The sequence below is a fragment of the Anguilla rostrata genome, chromosome 13, assembly GCF_018555375.3.
Source record: "Anguilla rostrata isolate EN2019 chromosome 13, ASM1855537v3, whole genome shotgun sequence".
Classification (NCBI taxonomy): domain Eukaryota; kingdom Metazoa; phylum Chordata; class Actinopteri; order Anguilliformes; family Anguillidae; genus Anguilla; species Anguilla rostrata.
The window spans coordinates 39,107,041-39,133,848 of NC_057945.1; the positions used below are offsets into that span (position 1 = coordinate 39,107,041).

Genomic DNA, 26,808 nt, shown 5'->3' on the forward strand with positions numbered 1-26,808 from the left:
CTGCGATGTCTGCCTTCGACAAGAATGTAAACACAGGCAACGTACAAAAAAAAAAAAAAAACCCCTTTTGAAAATTTCAAAGCATTGTAGAAGAATGACCGTGGCAACATTGTTAGCAAAATGAATATGAGTATCTTTGTGCCCTGTGAAAATGGTAATGCACACTGAAAAAGCTGTATTTTTTTTTTTTTTAATCCGACAATGGGTATTTCAAAGATTTAACTCAGAAAGAAACACAACACAGTTTGTTGAGGTTATTATTGTTATTATCATTTGATATGACTTACGATGGTTATGATCATTTGGAAGGATTAGCTATGCACATTCTGTTTGCAGTCTTTTTTTTTTTTTTTAAAATAGATTGTCTTTCAGTTTGTCCTTTTGTGGTCCTTGTAAAGTGCATCACATAAAGTTGATATCCAGACGTCATAGTTATACAGCATAGAATCCCCCCCGTCTTTGTATAACTATGTTTTGTTCCCCCTAAGTTTTCTTCTTGGATTAAAAAATTATAATAAATAAATCAGCATTTACACAGAAGATTCCGGAATCCAGGCCTTCTTGTTGAACAGATGCAACACACATGATTACATGGACTAAACAGCTGAGTTACACCACAAAAATGCCACTAACGCACACATTCGCACCCCCTCATTCACACACACGCACACACGCGCACAGACACACCAAGTTGCAGGGCTCTGTTTTTGCGACAGAACCTCTCGCCCCACCCCCCCCAACCACAGGATGGCCATGTCTTTTTGGGAGGGTCACTCCAGGGACCTGTCTGTAATGGATGGGGGGGGGGGGGGGGAAGTGGGGGCAGTTGTCCGGAGCGGCTCACAAATCAATACCGTCTCCTGGAAATAAATGGCTAGCCTGCTCCAGCCCCCTCTGCCCCAGAATCATTTACAGCCCCCACTACCCCACTACCCCCCCCCCCCTCGCCCGGCAGCCCGGGAGACACTGACCATAACTGAGACCCTGGGCCGCTGAGAGATCGATATCTCCTCTGCATACCGAACACTCAAAAAAACAAAACAAACACAGGCACACGCCTGCATCCCGTCTCCCCGCGTCCCTCTCTGAGTGAGAACGGGCACACGCATTCTGCCCCACTTCACTGATTACAGAATGGCCGAAAGTTCTCACCGTGACCGTGGCACGTTCAATGTGCTGTAATACTTATCGCTTGCCTTTCCTGCTTACAACTGCTTTTATGGGAGCAGCTCGCTAACTAGGCTTCAGTGCCTGTTTGTTATGTGATGTGGTCTATGGGGAGAATGGCTACACAGAGTGGGCTCTCAGTCCTCTGCTCAGACCCTGGCAGTGTGAATTCAGGCAGGCCAGGCCAGCCCATGTAGCCTTTCAACAGAACCTCACTCACTTAATCCTGATTTTGTTTTCAGAGCTGAAACTTTTCAGTTGGTCCACGGCTGTAGCTCAGCAGAAGGCAGAGAGGTCAGCTGCGTCGGAAGGCAACATTTGAAGGCAGTATTTTTGACTATTTTGCACACTTGTCCTTTGTAGGCATGTCCCTAACCGAAATTGTCAAATAATAGTCCTACGGGGCATTATTTCAGTTAAACTCGAAGGCAGCATCGATGTACGCTTCATCTGATAGGCTATCCCATAGGTCTTTGTGCTTCTGTTGAAACAATGGCGGCTGAAAACAGGAAAGCAGCAGCGCAGGCGCTTGTTTACAAGTGTGAGTACACGGTGAACTCCAATTTGTTGTAGTTGTATCTAAAATATACATTTAAATTATTTAATACACTGCAGTAATGTGTATGTAATGCGTTTAAGCCTTGGGAAGCGTTCCATGAAGTAGCCAGCTTAACCTGCTAGTAATTGCGTTAATTTTCTGTGACGCTATCCTGCCTTCAAAGTGCGTTCCAGATTTGTGGCCCGTTGAGGCTCAGTTTCCGATAGGATGCTACCCTCAGAGGGAGCTCACTTTGGAGGGAGCTGCCTTTTCGACAGAGAACACCGGAAGTCTGTGTCTGATCTGCAGTGTCAGGTTTCAAATTGGACCTTGCGGTCTCCTTCGGAGGATATGATGGATATTGCTGCCGGTCCGGACGCACACACACACACACACACACACATACGCATGCACACACACACATACACACGGCTGAAGAATAGAGAGCAGATAAATTTCTCCGTGGAGCCTCAGGTCATGCTCTACTCCTCCTCAGCACCAGCTCAGACTTCCGCTCAGTAACAGAGTCCCCCCGTACGCATGAGCAAGATCTGTGACCCCACAGAGATACCGAGGAAAGAACAGCTTCAGCCACACCAGAAGGTTGTCATTTTCCGGCCCACAAACTCTTGTGACATGTGACCGGGCTACGCTAAGCTAACCTAACCTAATCCTGAACCGGAGAGGCAAGTGGGCTTTTTTGGCAGAGGACTAATGCTGAGCCCAGACTCAACGCAACGCACCGCTGAGCTTGCAGATCACTGCCCTTAAGGTCGTGCGGGCATAAACTCTAACACTCTGAGCCCCTGTGATAATGATGCTGCCTCCAGCTAAAACAAGCAGCAACAGTGCAGTACATTCGGGCAGAAGGTAACTTTCCCCAAAATTCAGCACTTGGGTGCTGACCTCTTGGAAAATGTGTTTTTGTTATCGGATTTGAGCGGCATCTTGGGACAGAGATTATTATTTACACAGGAGGCAAAATCTTGGTCAAAATGGACTGTTCTTGGGGCAACCCTACAATAACTCCACTCCTCATACATTTTGTTCCTGGGCAGTTAGTGTCAGGTTCTTTTGGCACTCTGTCCTCCTCCCCAAACCAAGGAAAATGAGCAACCTTCTCATGGACATTACCCAAAATCGGCCTACAGTATTAGTGTTCAAAATTATGATAAAGTAGCAAAACTTTTAGCACACTTAGTAACATAATATAAAAACACATTATTTCAATGCATGTTTGACTAAAAAAGGTATAGTATTCATAATTATTATTAGTTTTGTTTTTAACTGTTGTCATACTGAATTGCATGCTACAAGGATTGTTTTAGGCCATGCAGCAATAGATAGGTAGAATAGCTCCTACTAGTTGAAAATGGAGTTTCAGGGCAATCGATATTTCAGGTTTCACTGAAGTATGTACTGCACATGAAGATGAAACAAAATTTAAGAACAGTAATTTAGCATCGGATGGATATAAATAGAAATGACTCTCTCGAGTCAGTGTTTCTTAAACTATGGGTCGGGACCCAAAATGGGTGGTGGCAGTGTATGGGGACGGGGGGTCCTGGAATGAGCCTGTAGTCCACTAGGCTATACTATACTAGCGCTATAGCTATACTAGTGTATTTGACGGGTCCCTTAAGGTACTAATCTTCTATTTTGGGTCCCGACTTTGAAAAGTATTTCTAATTTGGGTCCCGATATTAACAAGTTTAAGAAGCAGTGCTCTTGAGGGGGTTCGGTTGCATGTGTTGGCTGAGCCCGAGAAGTCAGGTGGCTATCTGATTCAAGGTCAAAGCAAGGTTTGAATAACGTGTCCACACAATTCCTGCCCCTGGTATCTAGAGCTAAGAACCAGCTGCATTACCACAACAGAACTCATATTAATGAGTTACCAACAAGCAGGAGGCAGGAAGACTACTTGATAAGGGGAGGGGTGGAATTTGGGCATGGGTTTTCTTTTTTTTTTGAGGGGGGGGCAAATGGAAGGTAAGCAGCATGTAATAAGTTCTGCGTGGTTGTGAAACACCTCCCTCCCCCCTCTTTCACGCAGACAAAGAGAGAGGAGGAGGAAGGATTACGTCCCAACTGGCTCGCATTTCTGAGCCCCACTAATTAAAATTAAATATAAATAAAATAAATAATAAATTAAATAGATATTCACTGATTTCAAAGCTCTGCAGCTGGTCTTGCGTGGGCAAAAAGGGTTTGCACTGTAAATACATACAGGGCTCTTCTGACAGCAACAAAAATTCAGGATTGTGGTTGGGGCAGTAATACGCAGGTCTCATTCACGTACGATAGTACATGGCGTCCATGTACATAATTAACTGACATTCTTCATATTTTTGATACGGCAGCTTTGGTGGGCTCAGTGTTTATTACGCTTATCAGGAGATGCCAGATTCTCCTCTGACTCTGAACGTGTAAAGACTGAGCTTTTGTCGCCATCCTAAAGAAAGAAGGCGAAAACTGAAGCATGGCATGGCCTTTGAAATTACAGGGAAATGGGGTGTGTCTACAACTGGGCGCAAGGAGACATGCAGGCAGGGCGGGGGGCGTCGGGGGTGGGCTTTGGGGGGGGGCGCATAGTGGAGGAGAGGAGAGGTGGGATCTTAAGCTGGAGTGAGAACCCCTTCATGCAGTTCATGTATGTTTTCCCTTTATAGTTGTTAACTGCTTTGGCTACGGTCACAATCAGGACATTGACTATTGAACAGTCACACAGACAAGACTATCTCCATGCAGACACCAAAAAGGAATGTGGAATTGGATCCGTAAGGATAGAGAGCACAGGTGGGGGAGAGATTGGGGTTTGGGTTGGGAATGGGGGGGGGGGGGTTTAGAGGGCACAGGGTCTTTTCCTGGTTCTACCAACTTGGTTTCCAAACCTGTCCAAATGGGAGAGTAAACCCTTACCTCTGACACCAGCTCACTAATGTCCCAGTCCCCACCCACTACCCCCATCCATGAGTATCCCAAGAGGTTATACATCCGTGAGCATCTTTGTGATGTTGACATAGTTGGTGTTAGCCAGTGTGCAGTTGGCTGTCTTGAGGTTCTCCTCCCGGAAGTCCTCAATGCTGTTGTTCACCCCTTCTTGGATCTCCATGTAGTCCGACTTGCTGAGAGTAGAACCGCTGCGGCTCTTCTTCAGATCCTCGTTTGAGTCCCCCTTAGGGACGCTGGTGACCTGAAGATACTGGGCTTGCTCCTCTCCCTCCGTCTCTCGGTGGTAGAAGTAGTTGAAGTTGGAGACTATGACGGGTACGGGCAGGGCGATGGTCAGCACGCCGGCGATGGCGCAGAGCGACCCCACAATCTTTCCGCCAATAGTGGTGGGGACCATGTCGCCGTAGCCAACTGTTGTCATGGAGACCACGGCCCACCAAAAGGCTTCGGGGATGCTCAAGAACTGGGACTCCGGCTCATCTGCTTCGGCGAAGTACACGGCGCTGGAGAAGAGGATGACTCCAATGAAGAGAAAGAAGATAAGCAGGCCCAGCTCGCGCATGCTGGCCTTCAGGGTCTGGCCCAGGATCTGGAGCCCCTTGGAGTGCCGGGAGAGCTTGAAGATCCGGAATACGCGCACCAGCCGGATTACTCTGAGGATGGCCAGGGACATGGCCTGCTGTCCCTGTTGACCATCTTCTGGTTTCTCGGCCAGCTCGGTGCCCAGGGTGATGAAGTACGGGATGATGGCCACAATGTCAATGATGTTCATGATGTTGACGAAGAAGCCCGCTTTGCTGGGGCAGGCGAAAAAGCGCACCAGGAACTCAAAGGAGAACCAGATGATGCAGAGGGTCTCCAGGATGAAGAAGGGGTCGGTGAAGTAGGTGGACTGGTAGCTGGAGGTGGTGTTGGAGAAAGGCTGGTGGACCTTGTGCATCTCCTCTTCGTCATTACGAAACATGGGCAGGGTCTCCAGGCAGAAGCTTACGATGGAGATGAGGATGACCATCACAGATATGATGGCAATAATCCTGGCGGGTCCTGAGCTCTCGGGGTACTCAAAGAGCAACCACACCTGTCTCTGGAACTCATTGTCTGGCAGAGGCCTTTCCTCTTCCTTTATAAAGCCCTCGTCCTCCCGAAAGATCTCGATAGCCTCTTCCCCCAGCTCGTAGAACCGTATCTCCTCCGAGAAAATGTCCAAGGTCACGTTGACCGGCCGCCGCAGCCTCCCGCCTGACTGGTAGTAGTAGAGGATGGCGTCGAAGCTGGGGCGGTTCCTGTCAAAGAAGTACTCGTTCCTCAGCGGGTCAAAGTAGCGCATGCGCTTTTTGGGGTCCCCCAGCAGGGTCTCGGGGAACTGGGACAGGGTCTTGAGCTGCGTCTCGAAGCGCAGGCCCGAAATGTTGATGACCACCCTCTCGCAGCACTCGTGGTCAACCTCCGGGTTGTAGGCATCGTGAGGGTTGCCAGGTTGTGCCGCCGCCTCGTCGGATGGATCCGCGGTGGCTACAGTCATTCTGAACAGGGGGGGGCTGGATGGGGTCAGGGGGCGCGGCCTGCACCTTCCAGTGAAGCCTGGTGCTGTTGGAGACTTAGGCAGGGAAGATTCTCAACACCATAGAGAACTCAAGGCTGCTGGATTCTGCATAAATCAATCTGAAGGACATACAAAAAAAAAGAAAAAAAAAAAGATTTGAATTATGTATTGCAATGTTTGACACAGCCAACTTATGCATTTAACTCTAGTTCAAATGATACCATCAGCATGTGGTTCAATACTGTATGTGGTCTTAAATACGGTTTCAAAAAATCATCCAAGGACATTTCATTGCACTCATATAATGTACATGCATTATACAAACATTGTGCCATTTAGCAGGTAGGCCTTTCGAGAGTGACTTGCACAGATCACATTTTTACATTCAGTCCATTTATACAGCTGGATGTGTTACTTAAGCTGTAAAGGTCATGTACTTTGCTCAAGGCTACACTGGCAGCAACCCAGCTGGGAATCACGCCAACAAACTTGGAGCTGCAAGACCAGTTCACTAACCACTGTGCCACACTACCTCCCCAAATGTTTTGTTCAGACCAAAAATATATCAACACACAACGTCCATCAATCATGCTCATGTCTTCCGCAAACCGTAAACATTTTGATTGCTCTGTGGTCATAGTCAGAGTCCATTTTCAGGCACACACACGTGTGTTTTAAAATGGGAGGCTTGCTGCGACAAGTTTTCCTGAAACTTGACCTCGCAAAATGAGCAGAAACACGGAAGTGGGGAGATGTTGAGCGAGTCACGTGTTGGTTGTCCTACCCTGCACCAGCCGGTATGATATGAATGCATACTGTACAAAACCATCATCAAACTCTGATGCAATCACATGTTCAGAGAGCACTAACACCGACCGAGTATGAGTGGTATCACTACACTCTGTAAAGACAGGTTAATTGTGCATTAGGCTCCCTGTATATGAGGTATAGCTATAGGCACGTACATATATCCCTCAGTGGCTGTGTGTCCTTAAAAAGGGGTTCACCCATCGCTACACAGGTCTGACAGCTCCACTGGCTGCATCATTGCTTTCTTATGAATGACTCCCAATTTGCTGGAGACACCCCGCATTATCGCTTGTTTTTATTTTATTATTTTTTTGTATTAGGTATGTCGGAATGCCTGCAGTCTGAAATGCAACTGCGTTTAAAATATTCAGGAGCATCATATAAAATATTAAACTGCAGACAAATAGATTTTAGTGCCATTATTAAGTGTAACTTCCTCCACTTTGGTATTATTCAGATGCCTTCCAGTCTATCAATGGTTATTTAAAAAAATAAAAAAACCACACATTTTGATAAGCAGTTTGAATGCACTAAGTGTTATGAACATCAGCAGATCTACATATCTATCAAGGACAATCTCAATATCGCCTATTTTATTAAACATGTAAACGTTTAATTATCGCAGTGTTATGGGCCTAGCTAGTATGTTAATTTAGATGGCCGAGCTGCCTAAATGAACGTAAAATTCTCGTCCTAGCTAATGCGATATGTCGTGAAAGTAATCAAATCACTTGCATGACACGACAATGTCTCCGGCGTGGGGAAGACTATTTGAGGACTATTTGTTTTTTTTTTCAATCCTTTTCTGAACATAGTCTACTGTTGAATGATATATTCAACATATGAAATGTGGAGGTTTTATTTTCAGAACATAGATGTGAAACTTTACTTTGGCCCAATTCCACAATCCGCATAGCGACTAAAAAAAAAAAAAAGCGAAACGTAGCCTACCTGCAAATGGAGCGTCGCCTCCTTTACCTAAAAACAAGGGTGTGGGTGGCGGATGCCGCCGTTAACGTGGTTTCGGGCAGCCGGCAGTGCCGCGGATGATACTCCGGGGTCTCAGATCCCACGCCCCCCCTACGTCCGCGTCCTGAAATTCATTCAGGTGTCACTTCTTCTGTATGCAGCCACCGTTAGCTCCCCCGTAGCGCCGTGTTAAGGGGGGTGACCGATGTGGCTGAGCCGCTTCCGCACGGCTTGCCTCTCTCCCTCATCAATAGGTTGCCGTTTGGAATCAGAAGAGAAACAGCTGGGGGGAGGGGGGGGGGCGGGGGGGTATTGAAGAAGGTGATGCTGGCGGCGGGGACAGTGTTTTTCTTCAACCCCAAAGCTCCCTCTAAAATCCAGAGATGCTACCCTCAGCAAAATTGGACGTCCCCAGTGTCCTTAGCGTCTCCTGTAACAAACAGCAGCAAAAGGTAGTCCTCATAAACCACTGTACACTGAAGGAAGATCTGCAAATACATTAGCATGGGAGGTTGCGGGGAGGGGTTGCTGGCTGTATTTCGACATAAAATATGCAAATAACTTGTCATATATACGTATAGGATATGGAACCAGCGCCCTCTAAAAGCCCTTTATACATTCGCCCATTATAGTACTTTAAAAAAACAACAACGACAAATCCATCCATTGAAATTAACTCTTAATTACCCAATATTCTTCTGTGTGACAGGTGGACTCATTTGTGCATCCACGTTCATGCATCCGCAAACAAACCATCCCGGCATTATGCATGTCTTGATTTGTCGTGCTATACATTAAATTTTGTTTTATTGCTTTTTTGAGTGATGTTAGAGGACCCGGGTAAAACGCGCAGGGAGGTGACTGGCCGCCGTGACATGCTCAAGCCGTGGCTGTCTGCGCTGTCAAACTGGTCGTTCGACGTGTGTGGTTAACTCCATGCAATTTGAACAAGCACTAGACATTCGAATTCTCGCAATTACCAGGCATTGCATTTAAATGGCATGCATGTAAAAAATAAAAAATAAAAAAAATCACCCGTGTTTGACGGAACACATTGATGGATCCTCAGTTTCAATCGCCGTCTCAATTCTTGCATTCCAATCGTTAATTAGAGGAACGGCGCCGTATTTGGTTTGTAATTGTATCTGTGATTTAATTCGCAATTGCCACAAGTCCGTTTTTTTTTTTTTTTTTTTTACTGCTTAGAGGCAAGTCTGCAGTCGGACATTGTTGTGCATACAAAGAGACCACGGAGACTGAGCGGGCAAGCGAACGCGCGCGTCCCCGTGCCACCACGGAGTACCACTCCTTACCTTTCTGCAGCGCGTGGGAAATTTAAAGGGGACGTGCCTCGTCCATGCGACTGTCGGTGGGTTGGGATTTTTATTCCCATGGTAATAAAAGGCAACTGTTACCACACGTTTTACAGCAGTATGTAAAAATAAAATCCGCACTGCAAAACCTTAGTGAAAATATTGTGAAGTTTAGCCTTTTTGACGGAGCTGGTGGCCTCCGTATGCTGGTTTTCGTTACAGTTGCAATCTCAGAATTTTGACATGCTGTACATTTTTTTAAATAGGAGCTTTTCGTGTTTTGATGAGCTATACATCATCTTCATCCTCGTTGTCAGCAATAGCTATGCATGCAATGAAGAATAAACGTCTAATTTACATTGCTTATTGGGCTATATTGCGCAATAGCAGTTCAAGCTGGGCTCCGAGTCCTAACAGGTGAACGTGAGTACACCAGACCACTAAAACTAACCACGTGGTTGATAATGAAGAATTCAAAGACAAAGCAATTGATGACAAGCCAAACTTGCACTGTGTTCATTTCAATTTTTGGGGAGACGCACTCTGCTGGATCGCCGATCCTCGTATAATTAAACATCAAAACTCCTACGCGTACTAGCAAGTCTCGCAATTGATTCATACGAAAATAGTGGGGGTGGCATGAATGTGTTAAGTTTAAAAAAGAAACAATGTGAAATAACTTGCAACGCTATGGATTGCTAAAGGAAAATGTTTGGAGGGCACGGACGCAATACGAGCCCTTTAATGGTGCAAAATAAAACGGACGCGTTTTTTTTATTTCGAATCATTAAAGGGATCATATTGCATTCGTGTTCCCTACCTGACCTTTACCTCCTGCGATCTATAGTTTCGTCCTTCATAAGAGAAGCGCCGGATAACCCTTCGAGCAGGCCAATGTGCAGTGATTTCCTGGTTGACAACGTAGAGCGAATGTGTTGACTGTTGAACATCCTTAATTGCTCCTACAAAAGAAATCCACTAGCAAACTTTTTCAAGGAGGAAGTAGACTATTAAGTAACACATTTAGAACATAGCAGAGAAGTTCTGCTTTACAGTGGCTGTATTTTTTGAGGGTTGGTGTGTTGATGGATCAAAACTAGTCGGGTTTCCTTTCTTTAAATTAAAAAAAAACAAAAAAAACAATTCAACGCTATGCTACCGCTTAAGTGGATGAGTCGTCGCCATGCCAACACGAGAGGGGAGGTGAGAAGTCTTAAGAACACTGGGTTTATTTTTTCTTGTTTTCTTCAATGCAATGTCCTGAAAGCCCAGCAGAGAACATGCAACAGATATAATGAAATTATTATTATTATTTTATGATGTCACTTGAAGAACATCCGAAACTGCGCAGTTACAATGGCCTTTAGCACAGCTACAGGCTGGGATACTGCCGGTTCGAACCTGGACTGTGTCACCACCGGTTCCCTGTAAGTGGAGTTCCACAGTGGCAGAATACACAGGAAACCCTATCACACGGGGAGGTAGCGCGAGTCTAAATTGGCCTGGTCTCCTGCAATTGGCCATACGCTGCATAGCTCCATGCTAGCAGCCTAGCGGGCTCCGACAGGTTAACAGATGGCTTCGGTTGTCGACCCACACCTCCGATCAGCACAAGCTGCTCCGTACTCCCGTATATAGCCTGCAGTGTGGAAAATGAGCACTGCCTCGCGGGCTAATGCACGGGAGGAGCTTCTGGCCGTGACTCGAGAGGCTACATTTCTGTTTCGAAAAAGGAAAATATGAGTACAGAATGCTGGCCTCGGTACTTTACCAAAAACCTTGATCCATTGAAAACAGTATGACGGTGAACTGTGAGGAAGACACAAGACAGAATATTTTGCATGCAGTCCGATTAGAATCTACCAGTTTCCAAAACCGGATATTTAGCATGCTATTACTGAACTTTTTTTTTTTAATGAACAAATTTAATACAAAGTTAAATGTAAACTGTTACGTCGGGTCACCACGATCTGTTTGTAAATGTGATTTCCAGATCATTGAGTTATTCAATAGATAATATGTGCTCTGTTGGTGTTGAAGGGGCTTCCCAGTGCAGTGGCAGAGGCTGGGCATGTGCAGTTATGTTATCCTCTACATAGTTACATTTCAGCGCCTTACATTTCGATTCGTTACATTTCAGCAAGTTGCATTTCAGTGCCTTGCATTTCATAGGAAGTGGTTCACCACACCAGTGATTTCCATCAAGTCAAATTCTGGACCATCGGTGCTTCCCTTCTTTTCTGTCGCGTGCGTTCATGAGTCACGTGCATTCTGTCTCCTGAGCCGCGTTTCCACCAAAATTACCCGGAACTTTCAGTCCCAGGAACTACTTTACCAGGAACTAAAAGGTTCCTTCAGCCAATGGTTGTCTGCGTTTCCACCGGGGTCTAAAGTACCGCGAAGATTAGGCAAATTAGCCCACTGACGTTGTCTTCGGTCCATCTGTCATATGATTTCTTCTGTAACCCCATACTACCACCGAAGTAGCCTACATTATTTTCTAATAACCGGGACAGCCCGGAGGGGTTTATTCCACTTATATACAACGGGTTACCAACAATGACTATATATGGTTACTTTTGTATTTATTGATTTTCATATATCCTCTCAAACATATTCATTAACAGCAGAAAACATGCACACGTTGTAAACAATTTGCTGTTTTATTACTTTCTCGTCGTCAATTCCATATAGGCTAATCGCAAAATGACAAGAATAGAACGAAAACTCGGACTTGCGTGAAAATGTAAATTAGTAGTGGTACAGCCACCGTTTGCTTTCCTTCGAAGTTACTGCTAGCCGAGCAGCGAAGTGTGCCCTCCAGATGCGAACCATGCACCATAAATGAGTCCATAGTCTTCCTGGTCTTTTCGTGGAATTGAAAAATGGCAGTAAAATTGAGTAAAATTACGGCAGTCTGAAAAAGCTAAAGGGAAGATTACTAGAATTAACCTGTTATTTTACCCGGATAAAAAGTGCGGAAGGTGATTTCCAGTTTGCTTGTAGCTACTGTATCACCAATGTTAATTATGCAGAACTACCGCATACCTCACATAACTGTATCAAACGTTTTGAGTCAATTACAACGGGCTAACAAAGAAAATCCGGAAGAAAATATTCAGCAACCGAATTAATCCGTTTGAATGTTTTGGTAGCCTACGTAATATGCTGTCCCAGCACGAATGCTTAGCATTTTATAAAACGAATACTAAAGCAAGAAAAGAACAGAAGAGCACACGTTATAATTCCAAGACGTTGACAGGCTATAACCAAAAGTAGGCAACTGCGCCGCATAACATACAAGTTTGATTTGAAGTTATTATGAAAATAAATTGGTTTGCCGCTGCATATTTTCAAACATGGCGGGTAATGGCGGAAAATAAATACAACACAAATGCCACGAGTACTCGACCAATCAGAAATGTTCAGCGCTGCAAGCTCCACCCAAAAGGTTCCTGTACTTTCGGAAAGTACTACCCCCCGAGCAGGAACGTTTTGGGGGGTAAAACAAAGCCCCCAGAACTAAATTTAGACCCTAGTTACTGCGGTGGAAACGCACTGAGTTCCTCAAAAGGTTCCTAGTTCCGGGGTATAGTTCCTGCGGTGGAAACGCGCCTCTAATAAAAACTCCTCGGCTTGCCGCTCATGGTCCGGGACCCGATGCCGATGATGGAAACGCTCAATAATGTTTTCATATGGAGCCTTAGCAGCGCTTTGGAGCCTGGGTCCCCATCACATTAGCTGGCTCAGTTTTAATTAAACTCTTTTTGGATTGATTTGTGCTTCATGCCTGTAGGGACGTCCGTAAATGTGAGCTGAATGCCATTGATTTGGGTCACAAACGGTTAGGCTGAGGCAGTTAATTAATCATTATTTTCAGTCTGCTATGTGAGTTTGAAACTCTTGAAACTCCTGTCTTGTGAGAGAGAGAGAGAGAGTGTGATGGAACCCTACTCTTACCCCCTCAAATCAAAGCAAATCATTGTTTTTGTATATTGCCTTTTTTTCTTATTTTATTAAAAAAAAAAAAAAATTTTTTACAGAAAACTCACAAAGATGCTTTACAGTGTAGCAGAAAAGAGTAAATAAAAAATATATTAAAAAAAAAAAACTAGGCCTGAAAACCTCCCTTATCACACAAGATAAAAAAAATAAAATAAAAAATAAAAAATTTAAAGAACTCCCTGGTGGGGCCAAGAACACTCATACGGTGACTAGAAAATACCCAACCACCGGGGGGAGCCCATCCTCCACTGCCCGGCCTGGGGTAAAGCAGCAGTAGAGTGGATGCAACAGAAATGTAATAAAGAATCTATCACGGCAAATGAAAAAGGGTCGAGCCGGTTACAGCTGGGGCAGTAAACTAGCTGGAGAAGTAGCTATGTCATCTGTGCACACAGGGAAGAAAATCACCTGAGAAACAGGAAGCAGGAGGCTGTGGCTGAAAGGCTGTAGTCCATACGACCTATAGCCTGTCATGTTTTTTTTGTTTTGGTTTTTTTTGGGACAGTGGTATCAGTGCAACACTAAAAGCAAAGAAGCGTGATAGGGTTCTGACTCTTGACTAGGGTTCTGAAATTATTTTATTTATTTTTTTTTTTTTAAAGCCTTGCTGTGGTCCTGTTTACAATCAGACAAGTGACGACCTCTGGCTGATTTGTGTTAATGGTGAAATAACAGACATTTACCAGTCAGGCACTGTACAGATGTTTTACAGTAGCTGCCAGGGGGATGGGTTCACAATTTGAAGCCGGTCTGGCAAAGGATGTTGCAGTACCGCTCCTGTATGGCATTCTACTTTCTGGAATATTCTACTTCCTGGAATTTGGGGTGAAGGGATTTTTTTAATTTTTAATTTTTTTATTTTTGGGTGTGTGAAATGTTCTCCCTTTTACCCTCCCCAAAATAACCTATGTAATCAGCCTACCTAAAATTTCAAGCCTGCTTGCACTGATCAGGAGCTTGGTAAACAAATACGCCACTTGCTCGACACCGAATGTACGTTGTCGTACCTTTATTTTGTTGTAGGTTCATGGATACAATTCACAGACTTTCTGTTGGTCTTTTGAAAATACCAGGTGCTGTAAAAGTAGAGGAATTACACAACAATTTGGCTTTAAACAGCAAAAAATACTGTACCAATATGGCCCCTACGTTGCCTTTTGAGGCCTGTTCCACTAACTGCCATTTTCTACTTTCCGGCACCGCTGATTCCCTGAGGGTGCCGGATAGCGGAGGCTCTGCCGTAGTGCTCAAAACAAATGGTCAGGGAAAGGAAAGCTGCCAGAAACACTATTTAGAGTTTAGAGTGAGACCTTACTGGCAACGCCGGCAATAATGCCTTCATAATGCTGTACTAAAGTGAGATATAACGCCTGTCATAAGCCGTAGCTGTTTTTATGGCACGTGTAGTGCAAGCGCTACCCGCCTTATTCTTCATTTATGGTCTCCTGTTTTTGCCTTGTAATGCATGCTCCTTACGCTTTGTCTTCACACAAGCAATGTGTAATATCTCTCATACTGTAGACCCTGTCCGTGACCATTACATTGCATTACATTTGTACTGTAATGGTGTTACAATGGCATTAGACTTACAATTTCCTTCAACTGCTTCTTCACTCACTTCAGTGCAAAGTGCTTGCTCAAGGGTACAACGGCACTGTCCTACCTGTGACCTTTAGGTCACACAGCCCCAGTTCCTTACCCATTACACTGCACTGCCACCATTGTATACTTCAGCACATATAATGCACCAAAGAGCCTCACAAGACAAGAGTTGTCGTTATCTAATAATATTTTTTGGATATACAAACACCTGCAGATGCTTGACAACTTTATTTTAAATCTGACCTTATGGTAATTGTGTGTTGTTGCCTACACACGACATAAAATGGAATTCCAACTTGCACGTAAATGCACACGCATGCACGCACGCACGCACACCAGAAGTGTACATGGACAAACAAATATAAATGAATAGTATCAGTCCATGCTTGCTCTGACCGTGAACTTGAGGGGCATCGCTATCTTCTAAAATGGAATGGTGTACACACAGGAACAATGTTAAGAATAACATGTACATGTTTAAGGTATGATATTTTTTCCCTGTGTGCCAGCTTGATCTCTGATTTGATTCCTGACATCCCGGATGTCATGTATACCTACAAGCATTTGTTAAATACTGCCAAAAACATATACTTTATATATGCAAGTATTCATGGCTTTAAGGTTCAATATGTAAGACGTTATGTAAATTTTACTAAATTACACCTTGGTGTGCCCTGAATCATGCTTTCATATCGCTCCTCAAATGTTCTGTTGAAATACACGAGACACAATGCCTCCCATTTTGTGACCTGCATTAGGCAGGATGGTGGTGCTGTAATTTCCCCTGAGAAAACGGTCCCTGGGAGACAGAGCAAAGCCTTCAACATGTTCCCTGCTCTGTGCACTATCATGTGCATCTGTGCACTGCGATTCACTCATCCTGCCGCCCTCGTCCTACTGAAACAGTGGGGGTATGTTTACACTGTTCTCCACAGTTAGTGGAAAAGTATGGAAGCCCAAATGGAATAAAAAGCCCACTGGGCACAGTCAGGTTTTGGTCCTGGACCATTGGGCCCATCCCTGCACTAGAACAGTGCCTTAACGGCGAGCCACTCAACAATCCCACAATGCCTGTCATTTGTGCATTTCACATTTGCATCGCATTTAGCTGGGCCCCTTATCCGGAGTGACTGAAGTGTTTACGTCTCCAGACCCGTTTTAGCCCTGTTAGCGTTGCAAGCGCTAATCCATTCCCCACAGTAGGCCTGCATGCGCACCCGCTGAACACAGCTCAGAAAAACATGGCCCGGGATACCTTCGGTCTCATTGGCTCCCATGCCACGTCACTGTTGCTTTTTACCTTGTTGCTATGGAAACGTCCTGCAGAAGTTCCCGGGCGGGTATGGAGGTGAATGCGGTTGATGACATCACTCGGGCAGGGGGGAAACACTGCTTACACACACACACACACACACACACACATGCTGTGTAGAGGGATTCTCTCTGCCCTTGGTAAATGATCCTTGAATATAAGTTTTACATTAATGGCAGGAGTTTGAGTCCATTGTCAGTTTAGAAAGGACTCGGTGAACACAGATGGATTCTTTTCACCTTCTTGAATTTTATAATAGGCCATTAGGTGATATATGAAGCATGGAGACACAGCATTTTGCATGCAGAATCTCTCTGTTGCGCTATCTCCCTCTCTCTCGTGCACGCACACACGTGCACACGCACCGTGCGCACGCATGCACACACTTATTTAATATAGATCCATGGATCCGTTTTCATTATTCGTGAATGTATTAAAGCTGCGCAGCTAATGAAAGCCTATTTAATGAAAACACATGTACACACACATTTTGCAATCTCTCTCTCTCTCTCTCTCTGGTTCTCTCCTTCCCCTCTTCATGCACACACTTTCCCCTCATCTTTCCGGTGGGGGGGTCGGTGGGTGTTTCCCGCACAGATGGCACACCATAGAAGCTGTGGTTTAAAGATCCCTGCGGTTTCCATTACAGACATGCCCGCCATTTGCAGCTTTGGTCGTGCTTAGCCTTCTGACAAAGCAAGCTTCGTGGTTTTTTAAAAATTTATTCCAATTTTTATTTTTATTTCGCAAGCCAAGCAGGGCGGGACCTTAAACGTTTCTTAAGATTGGTGGCCTGAGATTATTTGCCTCTGCTGACACTGTTTAGCAACTGCTGCATTCTTATTTCCCAATTCTTAAGATCAAATTGCGTCCATCTTACCAACGTACGTACACTGTCCAGCACAAAAACCAAGATGACCGGCTTTGCTCACAAAACAGTGTTTTACTTTCACTGCTAAAGGCTCATATAGAGGCTGGTAATAAGATCCAGGAAAAGAGCTTAACTTACAGGAGCTCATGTCAATGAATTATTTTAAAGGAAGGATTAACGTTTTGGAGGAAAGTGAAATTTGTAAACGATTTGATCCTTAGTTGCACCACATATTTAGACTGCTCTTGTGTAACCAGATCTGATACTTTTAACACAATAGCAACAGCAGTGTTTGATATTGTCATTTTGTAGTGTCTGTAATCTATTGCTGCTCTCTTGGACAGGTCTCTCTTGAAAAAGGGATTTTTAATCTCAATGAGACTAACTAGTGTAGCCATTCTTGCAATGTTGCTGGAATGTTCTGTGGAACGCTATGAGCATGAGCACCTGGACCACCAAGGCTTCAGAAACCAGGCAGGTCATTACAGAGGGAAAATCCAATATGTATGTTTGAGCTAATGAAATAGCTTACATTTACCAAGTTAAAACAGTTACCACACCCGCTTTGTTGTGATTGCTACTGGCTTACTGAATTATTTGGAACAGGGTTAGCGTGCTCTGGGCTCCATATTGCATGCTTTTCCGTATGTCCTTTACAGTATCAGTTATAGTTCTGAAGATGTGCACGGGTAGGGTCTACAGCACTGGTCCACTCTCCTGGTCCTGGAGAGCCACAGGGTCTGCTGGCTTTTTGCTGTTACTCAACACCTGAGGGGCACAGCAATTGATCGGTCAGAAGCCTTGTTGATTACAAGGCTAACTTGGGTCACCTGGTTTCTTGCTGTTGAATCTGGTGCCAAAAATCTTAAGGCGAAAGCAGAAAGGAGCCGACTGTGTGGCTCTCCAGGCCCGGGACTGAGGGTGACTGGTCTACCGTCAAAAATTACTTTGCCCCTCTTCTTCCTTTCCCATAAGGAGAGGGGACTCCCTCTTGGCGGACTGAACTAGAAGTGGGGGGGGGGGGGGGAGAAAAACCCATTTAGCACCTCTGAGAGCAACTGAAACAGGCTGCACCTGAAGGGCAGTCAAGGTGTGACCAGAAAGATGGGGATTAATAGGTTGTGCTCTGTTCCTTTCTTGTTGTATAACTGCTCTATATGAGGGGGAGAAAACACATTTATCTCAGTATTTGGCTGACTGTAAATGTATCTTTCAGAGTCCCTCAATGTATTTTTTTTGCATGAAGGTGTCTTGTACAGAACGGTTAAAGAAAAAAAAAAAAAAACATCTACAGTATATAAATGACTGTGCTCCGCTCGTACAGAGGGAACGTTGCACGTTTCCTAGGAAATAAAGCAGCTTTGGAGCTGTCTCCACAAAGCCGTCCAGCCTGGGTCAGAGTTCTCCTTTAACACTGAGATGTTTGTTTGTTTGTGAGTTAAGATCAGGAATACGTGAACTGATCTTTTCTTTCGATCGGCTTCTTGAGACAGGCAGAACACGACGAGTCTGTGTATGGACTTATTGGTAAATCTCTGAGCGGTATATTTTTACCCGTAATGATGTTAAACTAGGCGGTCGTCCATCCGTTAGTCGATTCATGGGACTGCTGGCGGCTCCCCAGTTTCTCTCCTTTCCGAGAGGTGGAGAAACCGTTGGTGTATTTTTAGAGAAATTTCAGCACACAAACCAATTCCCAAATGCAACACTTGCCGTCGAGTCATGACATCCCCAACAACACAACTCGAAGCACTTCCCTTAGGGTACAGTTCTATGAGGCTAAGGAAAGGATTCAAGATGCATTTCAGTAATAATAAACATACCCCAATAAATCAATGTGCATTTGCGCTATACATGTTTTGAAGAGGGGACTGGAAAAGGTCCTGTGGCAATTGAATTATGCTGGAGCTAAAGTATGCGATTTGAAACTTGAAACTGGAGCCATGATAATGCACTACAGTGGGCATTACGCATGGTGATTTGATGCTTCGCTCGGCTATAAGAAACCAAACCCTGCATGGTATTTTCAGTGGGTCTTTTTTTTTTTTGTCTAACTGAATGTTTTTTGTGTAATTCGACAAGCTACATTGGGATGGTGAAATGACTCACTGACTCATTCACCCACTCACTGATTCACTCACTCGCCAACCAACCGATATGTACGTGAATCTCCCACCCCGGGCCAGCCAAGGGCGGAGATTCACTTTAGCTAATGTCTTTAACATCTGTGGACACTGAAGAATCATGGGATTCGGTCGCGGGAGTCGAAGGCTGCCCAGTGTGGAACGGTGGGGCTCGTGTCCAGCAGCGCTCCCTTGGGAGAGAGGGCCTCGTGCTCACCTCCCTCTTAACGAGCTGATTAAAGCGAGCCCGTCCGCACAGAGAGAGCCTTTCCTGTTATTAGCTGCATATTTAAAATGGTGAGGCATCAAAGGAATATCGATAATGGCTCCTTCAGCCCCGCAGAATGTTAATGTGGAGGAAACTGAGGGAAGCAGGTGAGAACACACACACCATACACACACTCACACACACGCACACACACACACACACACTCTTGCGCACCACGCATGCGCATGCATGCACACCACACACACACTGTCACACACATGCGCAGTCACACACACCACACATGCGCACGCATGCACACCACACACACACACGCACACTGCACATGCACGTGTAGACCCACGTGTGCGCGCACAGAAGTTTCCTCTGTGGAATTTCTGGCAAGCTGTACATTAGCAGGAAGACGGCAGGCTGCCACCAGCTAGTCTGCATTAAGCAGGCATTGCTGCAGAAGGCACTAGAGCCTGGGCTCGGGACGTGCATCCCCGTGGAGTCTCTAATGCAGCTGGCAAAAGGCAGAATAGCCCAGATCTTCTGGGCCCATCAGCTTCCAGCAGCTCTTTCCAAATGGAATCTATGCCAGCAAGACATTAGTTTGGACATGTTTGGTATGCGAACATGTATGCGCATTGCATATACCATATTTTGTAAGTGGTGTGTGATGGGTTTAGAGGTGCATTGTAAATGACAATAACAAACAGAAACTGAGAATTTGTAGCTGTTGGAACTGTCAATTGTGTCTGTTCAGTGACTTCACAGCACAGAACGTATATTTAGCCCTTATAAAGAGTAGGTTTTTCTTTTTTTTTGGAAAATTGTAAGTCTGTTCTAGAACTTCACTGCTTTCTTTGACTCGTAGTGATTGTTACATCAGCACTAGAATGTTCAGTTAAGAACATTCCAATCACATATTCCTAGACCTTAAAGGGTTTTACAAATCTTTCTATTTGTTTGCTTTGGCAGCTGGTAGTTTGAAGCTGAAGGGACTGCGTATGACATTTCAGGATAAGGGAGACAGAATATCAGTCTGAGATGATCTCTCATTTTGGTTTGCTAATGTAATAGATACTGTTTATTTCTCCTCTCAGGAACTCACAATTAATTAATTATTCTAATTTATTGAGATGAGGTTTTACTCTTGCAGATATCCAGCATTAACTACCTCAGAACCTTATATATAATATGCATTTGGTTGAGGTTAAGGCCCAAGACCAGATTCTTTCCCTGTCTAAGTGTCATTATGTTTGTAGTGCATACCAGTGTGTTCTCTCTAATAAGGCTTTCAGCACACCAGCCATGTGCTATTAATCTACTGCCACTGGAGGGCAGTGCTGAGCACAGTTAAGTAAATAAAACATCTGCTTCTCTTCATGCCTCCTTCTACCTGTATTTTCTGATCTGAAAACAGATGGACAGATCATACACTAATTATCTACAAAATCATGCACATTCTCATAAATACATATAGAAAATACATAAATGAAATCCATGCAGATCCTGCAAACTGGCCTTCTAAATGAGAGTAGACTGTAAAATGATCAAATTTAATATGCTTCTGCAAATGTTCTACATTTCATTGATGTATTCATTAGCAAGTATATGTGATGGAGAGAAATAGTGCATTTCAGATATTTGGTGTATTCATCCACAAAATAATACACTGTGTCAGCCTTATTAAAATTAGCCTTATTATTATTTTTCTGTGCAGGACTAGGATCCTTAAACCTGGGATCTATAAACCTGTAATCCATGTCATTCATTGACAGCATTTCATAGCCTACATAATACCTCAAAACACTTAGGAAACACGATTATATTTGCAATAAAATACTTTTATTACTTATTCCACAATAAGCATAATGAAGTATTGCAAAACACAATCATTTTTGGTTGCTATTTTACAAAGCCCAAGTTACAACAGAGTGGAATCGCTGGTCCTGGGAAGGCCACAGGGGGGAGATTTTCATCCTGCCTGAAGTTCGCTCTTCGCCCCTCTATGGCTAACTGGTTTAGAATGGCACGGTGGGGTATTAAAAGGATCTGCCAGGATGCTATACTGACAGCTCCCTGCAGGGGGCGCATGTGGTGAGGAAATCCTTTGGCTTCACTAATAAGGTTCAGGCAACATAAATGTATATGCGATATCAGCCTCACGGGAATGCCGTTCAATGAGTTACCAAACTGGTCATTCTGGGCTACGTGACAAGTAACAGTCTTAGACTTGCGTCTCACAATTAAGTTCTTTCTTATTAGACAGGACTCATCACCTTACAGGGTTTAAGGTCATCATCCTGTTTGTCTGTTAAACAGAATTCCTCCGTTTTTACACACCCCCACAGACACATTCCTGTATATACGAGAGGGAGATATATAACGCTAGACAAAACCTCAGATAAACATTTATAACCCAGCTTTGCCAAGAGGCACAACATAGACAACTCCAAATTACAATTTATATTGATAGTATTATTATTAGTCATAGTAATATTAGTATTATTATACTCAAACTATGCTTCTTGCAATCATCTCTCTCTCTCTCAAAATCTCAAAAGTATTATTGCAGCAAATGGCACTGTTGTGTTTTATATTAGTACTCTAGATGTTGTACTACATACAACTAACTGTTGTATATAAAATGGCATGTTCATTGTAGACTTAAACCGAGCTTAACTTGTTGTCTTCTCGACGCCATTCGAGATCCTCAGGAGGGTGTTCTGCTCGCATCCTGTCCTATTCTATCTCCGCGGGAAAGGGAAATGTAATCGCATCAAAAGCAGTCGCGGGGGACACGGTGTCATCTGGCCTCCTGTTTATTTATAGCGGTAAAGGAAATTAATAATTTAGGCGGAATAAAGTCAAATGCACCTACTGAGAAACCCCCATCCGTCTTCTGCCGTTAAAAAATCTGCAATCGATGAAACGTTATGTCCCTGTCGTCGGTAATGAGGGCCCTACATAACGAAATCCCCGGAAATTACCGTGGGTATTGCGAGTTTGCATAGGACTTGGTGGTTTTTTAAAAGAGGTCTGATGACATTTACAGTGCTAATTACAGGCGGGACTCTCTTTCATCTCTAATCTATAATAAATCTAACCCCGTTTCCGAGCAAAACCACAACGGGGTGCCCACACGGACGAACGCGCGAGTTCGAGCCTAATCAGCTGTCATATCCGCCTGTTGTGGTAGACGGTGTATAGCGGTCGCTTGTTATAAGTGATGTAATGATAAACGTTATTTATATACCACGTAAACATTCACAAATTGCAGTGTTTTCCCATTTTGTGGCCTGCGTCTTTTGCCTTAATGTGTCCTCTGCAAATATTGTCTGCAAAGTTACCACCATGTGTTTAATTTCCTTGGCCAACAAATCATTATGGAGCAAATACTTTAAGATATTTCATAGATAACGCGTATTTTCTTAGCGGTAGAAAATATTTTTATTACGCTTGTGCGTTTCTTTACATATATAGGCTATTTTGATATTTAACAGTAATGTAATTCTTAATTTTGATCCATTAATTCTGTTATGTCATTTACTTAAATCCGGTTCATTATTAGTTTATTTTATCTATTTTTATTCTTTATTTTTTATCTGTTTGGTGCCTCTTTATTTCACTGGCCTTGCTAGCTCAACCATCTCTGGGGTTACTGTGGAAACGGAGAAGAATGCCATGGCAACATTACTGGGTTACCCAGGAAACCACCGTCACCATGGAGACTGCATCTCAAGGCGGGATTAGAAGCATCCTGTGAAAGACGTGCGCTTTTTTCTCGCTCAACCTCAGATGAGATCCGTTAGCGTGTCTTCGTGTTAGTATTGTTGCTTCGGGTTCAGATTCTTAAGCCAAATTCAGCTCACAAACATCGACACACTGTCCATACTTTACATGCGTAGTCACTAAAGCTTAATGAAAACATTTCGCTTGCAATTCGAGAGAAATATCGATCAAATACGGTGATTGCAATGTTACGTTACGTACGCACAAAACATGTTTATTAAATGTGAGACAATTGAACTCCTAGGAAAATATACGGATATTATATTTTTTATTAATTTTTCCCACTTTTCAACCGAGGGAAACAACGCATCTTCGTAGTCTAGGCTACATTAACTTCAACTTATTTGAATTATTATTTAAACGTACAACCGACTTTTCGAATTTGTTTCACAAACACTTAGCGCTATGTGAAAATGAATTATATATATATATATATATATATATATATATATATATATATATCGTATGTATGTGTTGAAGTTAATAATATATTTATATAATGACTGTATAAAGACACATTGAATACTAGGCAAATTTTAAGTAACATTTAAAATCCACACTAGGAGCTAACATCTTCGCTGCTTGATCCAAACAAAACAAACGACGGTTGGTGACTTCTGGCCTCAATTCAGCGAACGGAACAAGTGCGCGTGAAACTTGTCCTGACAGAGCGGAAATTAAACCTAGCTTATTTCGACTCGAGGCATCTCCTCTGATTCCCAGGGGGCCTCCTGCGTAGCGTTGCCTCCATGCAATGTATGCACTGACACACCACGATTAATACCAATAACTACAGTAGAGCGGACTTAACGCTCCTTGGCAGTTTCGTTTACACGTCTGTGAAAATCTTTGTGATATTTACGCAGTTCTGGTTGTTTTGAGTGGTGAAGTTTGGCTGTTTGAAAGCGCTGTTAATTCCTTCCTCAATCACCATATATTCCGATTTGCTGAGAGAGGATGTGCTACGTGTCCTTTTCAGTTCCTCCGTGGAGGACATGTGCTGGCAGCTACCGACGTGCAAGTATTGCGCGTGCTCTTCTCCCTCGGTCTCCCTGTGGTAAAAATAGTTGAAATTTGAAACAATTACTGGCACTGGCAAAGCGATGGTTAACACCCCTGCGATCGCGCACAAAGACCCGACGATTTTGCCTCCGATGGTAACTGGGTGCATGTCCCCGTAGCCAACAGTTGTCATGGTGACTACAGCCCACCAAAACGCGTCGGGGATGCTGCTAAAGCTGGAGGTAGGGTCGTCTGCTTCGGCGAAATAGACCGCGCTGGAGAAGAGGATGACTCCAATAAAGAGGAAGAAGATGAGCAGTCCCAGCTCGCGCATGCTGGCTTTTAATGTTTGCCCCAGAATCTGGAGCCCCTTGGAGTGCCGGGAGAGCTTAAATATGCGAAACACCCTCACGAGCCTGATCACCCGAAGGATGGCCAATGACATCGCCTGCTGCCCATTCCCCTGCCTCTCTGCCAACTCCGTCCCCAGTGTGATAAAGTACGGAATGATGGCCACTATATCGATAATGTTCATGATGTTTTTCGAGAACGTAGCTTTGCTGGGGCACGCGAAAAACCGCACGAGCAGCTCGAACGAGAACCAGATGATGCAGAGCGTCTCTATCACAAAGAAAGGGTCCGTAAAACTATTAGTAGGGTACGGGCCCGTCCCGTTTATAATAGGGGCTATAGTGCTTTGGTCTTTGTCGTCCCGAAACTCTGGTAAAGTTTCCAAACAGAATATAACTATAGAAATTAAAATGACCAGAACTGAGACAATTGCAATACCCCTGGCTGGCCCCGAACTCTCGGGGTACTCGAACAATAGCCAAACCTGCCTCTGAAATTCATTGCTGGGCAAAGGACGCTCCTCTTCTTTTATGAATCCTTCATCCTCGCGGAATTTCTCCATCGCCTCCTCCCCGAGTTGGTAAAACCGTATCTCCTCGGAGAAAATGTCGATGGGGACGTTAACAGGTCTCCGGATACGCCCACCTGATTGATAGTAGTATAGGATTGCATCGAAGCTGGGACGGTTCCTGTCGAAGAAGTACTCGTTTCTCAGCGGGTCGAAGTAGCGCATCCTCTTTTTAGGATCCCCGAGCAACGTGTCTGGAAACTGGTTGAAAGTTTTAAGTTGCGTCTCAAAGCGCAAACCAGATATATTGATGACCACTCTCTCGCAGCATTCGTGGTCGGGTTCGTAGCGGTCCAAGGAAAGGTGGCCGGGAAGCGCCGCCGTCTCCTCCAGCATGTTGTCACAAGCAGCGACTGTCATGACGTCCTGCTCTGTCTCCGTATAGCCGTTATTAATAATGTTGCCCCTCTGTTTGGTGGACGAAGGCGGAGGCGAGTCAAGGAGGCCGAAGTGGTCATCCATACAGGTGCTGGTGTGGAGGGGCAGGGAGAGCCGCGCCCCCTCCAACTAGCAACGGTGAGGCACAGACGCTTCTCTGCCGTCGCGTCCTCGCTCCTCTTCTCCCTTCTCTTTCCCCGTCTAGTTTCTCTATATAATATTACCGCCCCACGGAGCGCTCACTGTGGTTTATAAACACGTCTCTTCCCGCCCACGACGCGCGGACGCTTGACACACTTCCACGCTTCGCCCAATCGGAACCCAAACAGACACAAATAGAGACCCCCAGACGCGCGCCACCGGCTGTCGGTTTGGTTGCCACCCTCAGGGCGCGCGCACTTTGAATGCAAATAGATAACTGTTGAAAGAAAGGTCAATGCACATGTCGTCCAAAATCCTATGTAGTAGAGATTGCACATTCATTCCATTACACATATGCCACTGAATTTTATGTTACTTTTTTATTTACAGTATTTCTCCTCGGTACTTGTTTGATTCATTAAATTGAATTTAATCGCACACGCATACACACACACACACACACACACACACACACACACACACACAAATGTCCTTTTTATCGGGGTATCGTTCGGATTCCTTGAGGAGGACAGTACTAAAAACCCAAAGACTGCACATTAAATGTAGCACGTCCGGAACGACGAATGCGCGCATCTCGAGTGTTTTCTAGAGCGGTGATCGGAATTTAAATGAAGAAAAATAAGGCTGGCACGTGTTGTATCATAGGAAATAGGTAGAGGGGAGAGGTATGCTAGTGCAAGATGCGGAAAGGTCTTCGTGGTCTACAGGAGTTTTTAAAAAAGGATACGCGTAATGCAGTGACAAAACACAGAAATAGTAAAACTACTCGCGGTCGCGCCCGATTTACGGGTGAAGTTGGGAAACGATTAGTTGCATAGCAAGTGCGCTACGACGGCACAGGTTCCGCGCAAAGTGGCAGGCGAAATTACGCCAGAATGCACTGGACGCAGTGAGGCACATATAGGAGCTGTCCTCGGTGCTGAAACGAACACGGCCAGCTGCGAAAGCATGCAGGAAATACGCGTGCGTTTAGCCAGCGGCGATCTCACCCATGCATACATGAACCCGGGGCATAATCAAAGCATATTCTTAGCTGCATACCACGCCAGGCAAAACGGTATGGAAAATTGCTCTTATAAAAAGACATGCTTTTTATGTTTTGGTAAAGTAAACAATAACAAATGTCACAAACGACA

At 44.5% G+C, this 26,808-nt stretch overlaps 2 protein-coding genes across 3 annotated transcripts; both read right to left on the bottom strand.

Annotated features, from left to right (window-relative positions):
- Positions 1 to 211: 211 nt before the first annotated feature.
- LOC135237948 (potassium voltage-gated channel subfamily A member 2-like) lies at positions 212 to 9,795 on the bottom strand. Of its 2 annotated transcripts, none has more exons than XM_064305532.1 (3): positions 9,015 to 9,795; positions 7,962 to 8,409; positions 212 to 6,319 (listed from the first exon to the last, which is right to left on the bottom strand). In XM_064305532.1, exon 3 carries the CDS (start codon positions 6,177 to 6,179, stop codon positions 4,692 to 4,694), a length of 1,488 nt encoding a protein of 495 aa, XP_064161602.1. In that variant the 5' UTR covers positions 6,180 to 6,319; positions 7,962 to 8,409; positions 9,015 to 9,795; the 3' UTR covers positions 212 to 4,691. The 2 variants fall into 2 exon arrangements, with proteins under 2 accessions (XP_064161602.1, XP_064161603.1); XM_064305533.1 differs by having other exon boundaries at positions 8,667 to 9,795.
- A 13,860-nt stretch (positions 9,796 to 23,655) lies between these two features.
- kcna3a (potassium voltage-gated channel, shaker-related subfamily, member 3a) lies at positions 23,656 to 25,848 on the bottom strand. The gene has a single exon (XM_064305880.1). The coding sequence runs from the start codon at positions 25,592 to 25,594 to the stop codon at positions 24,041 to 24,043; it is 1,554 nt and encodes a 517-aa protein (XP_064161950.1). The 5' UTR covers positions 25,595 to 25,848; the 3' UTR covers positions 23,656 to 24,040.
- Positions 25,849 to 26,808: the final 960 nt, after the last annotated feature.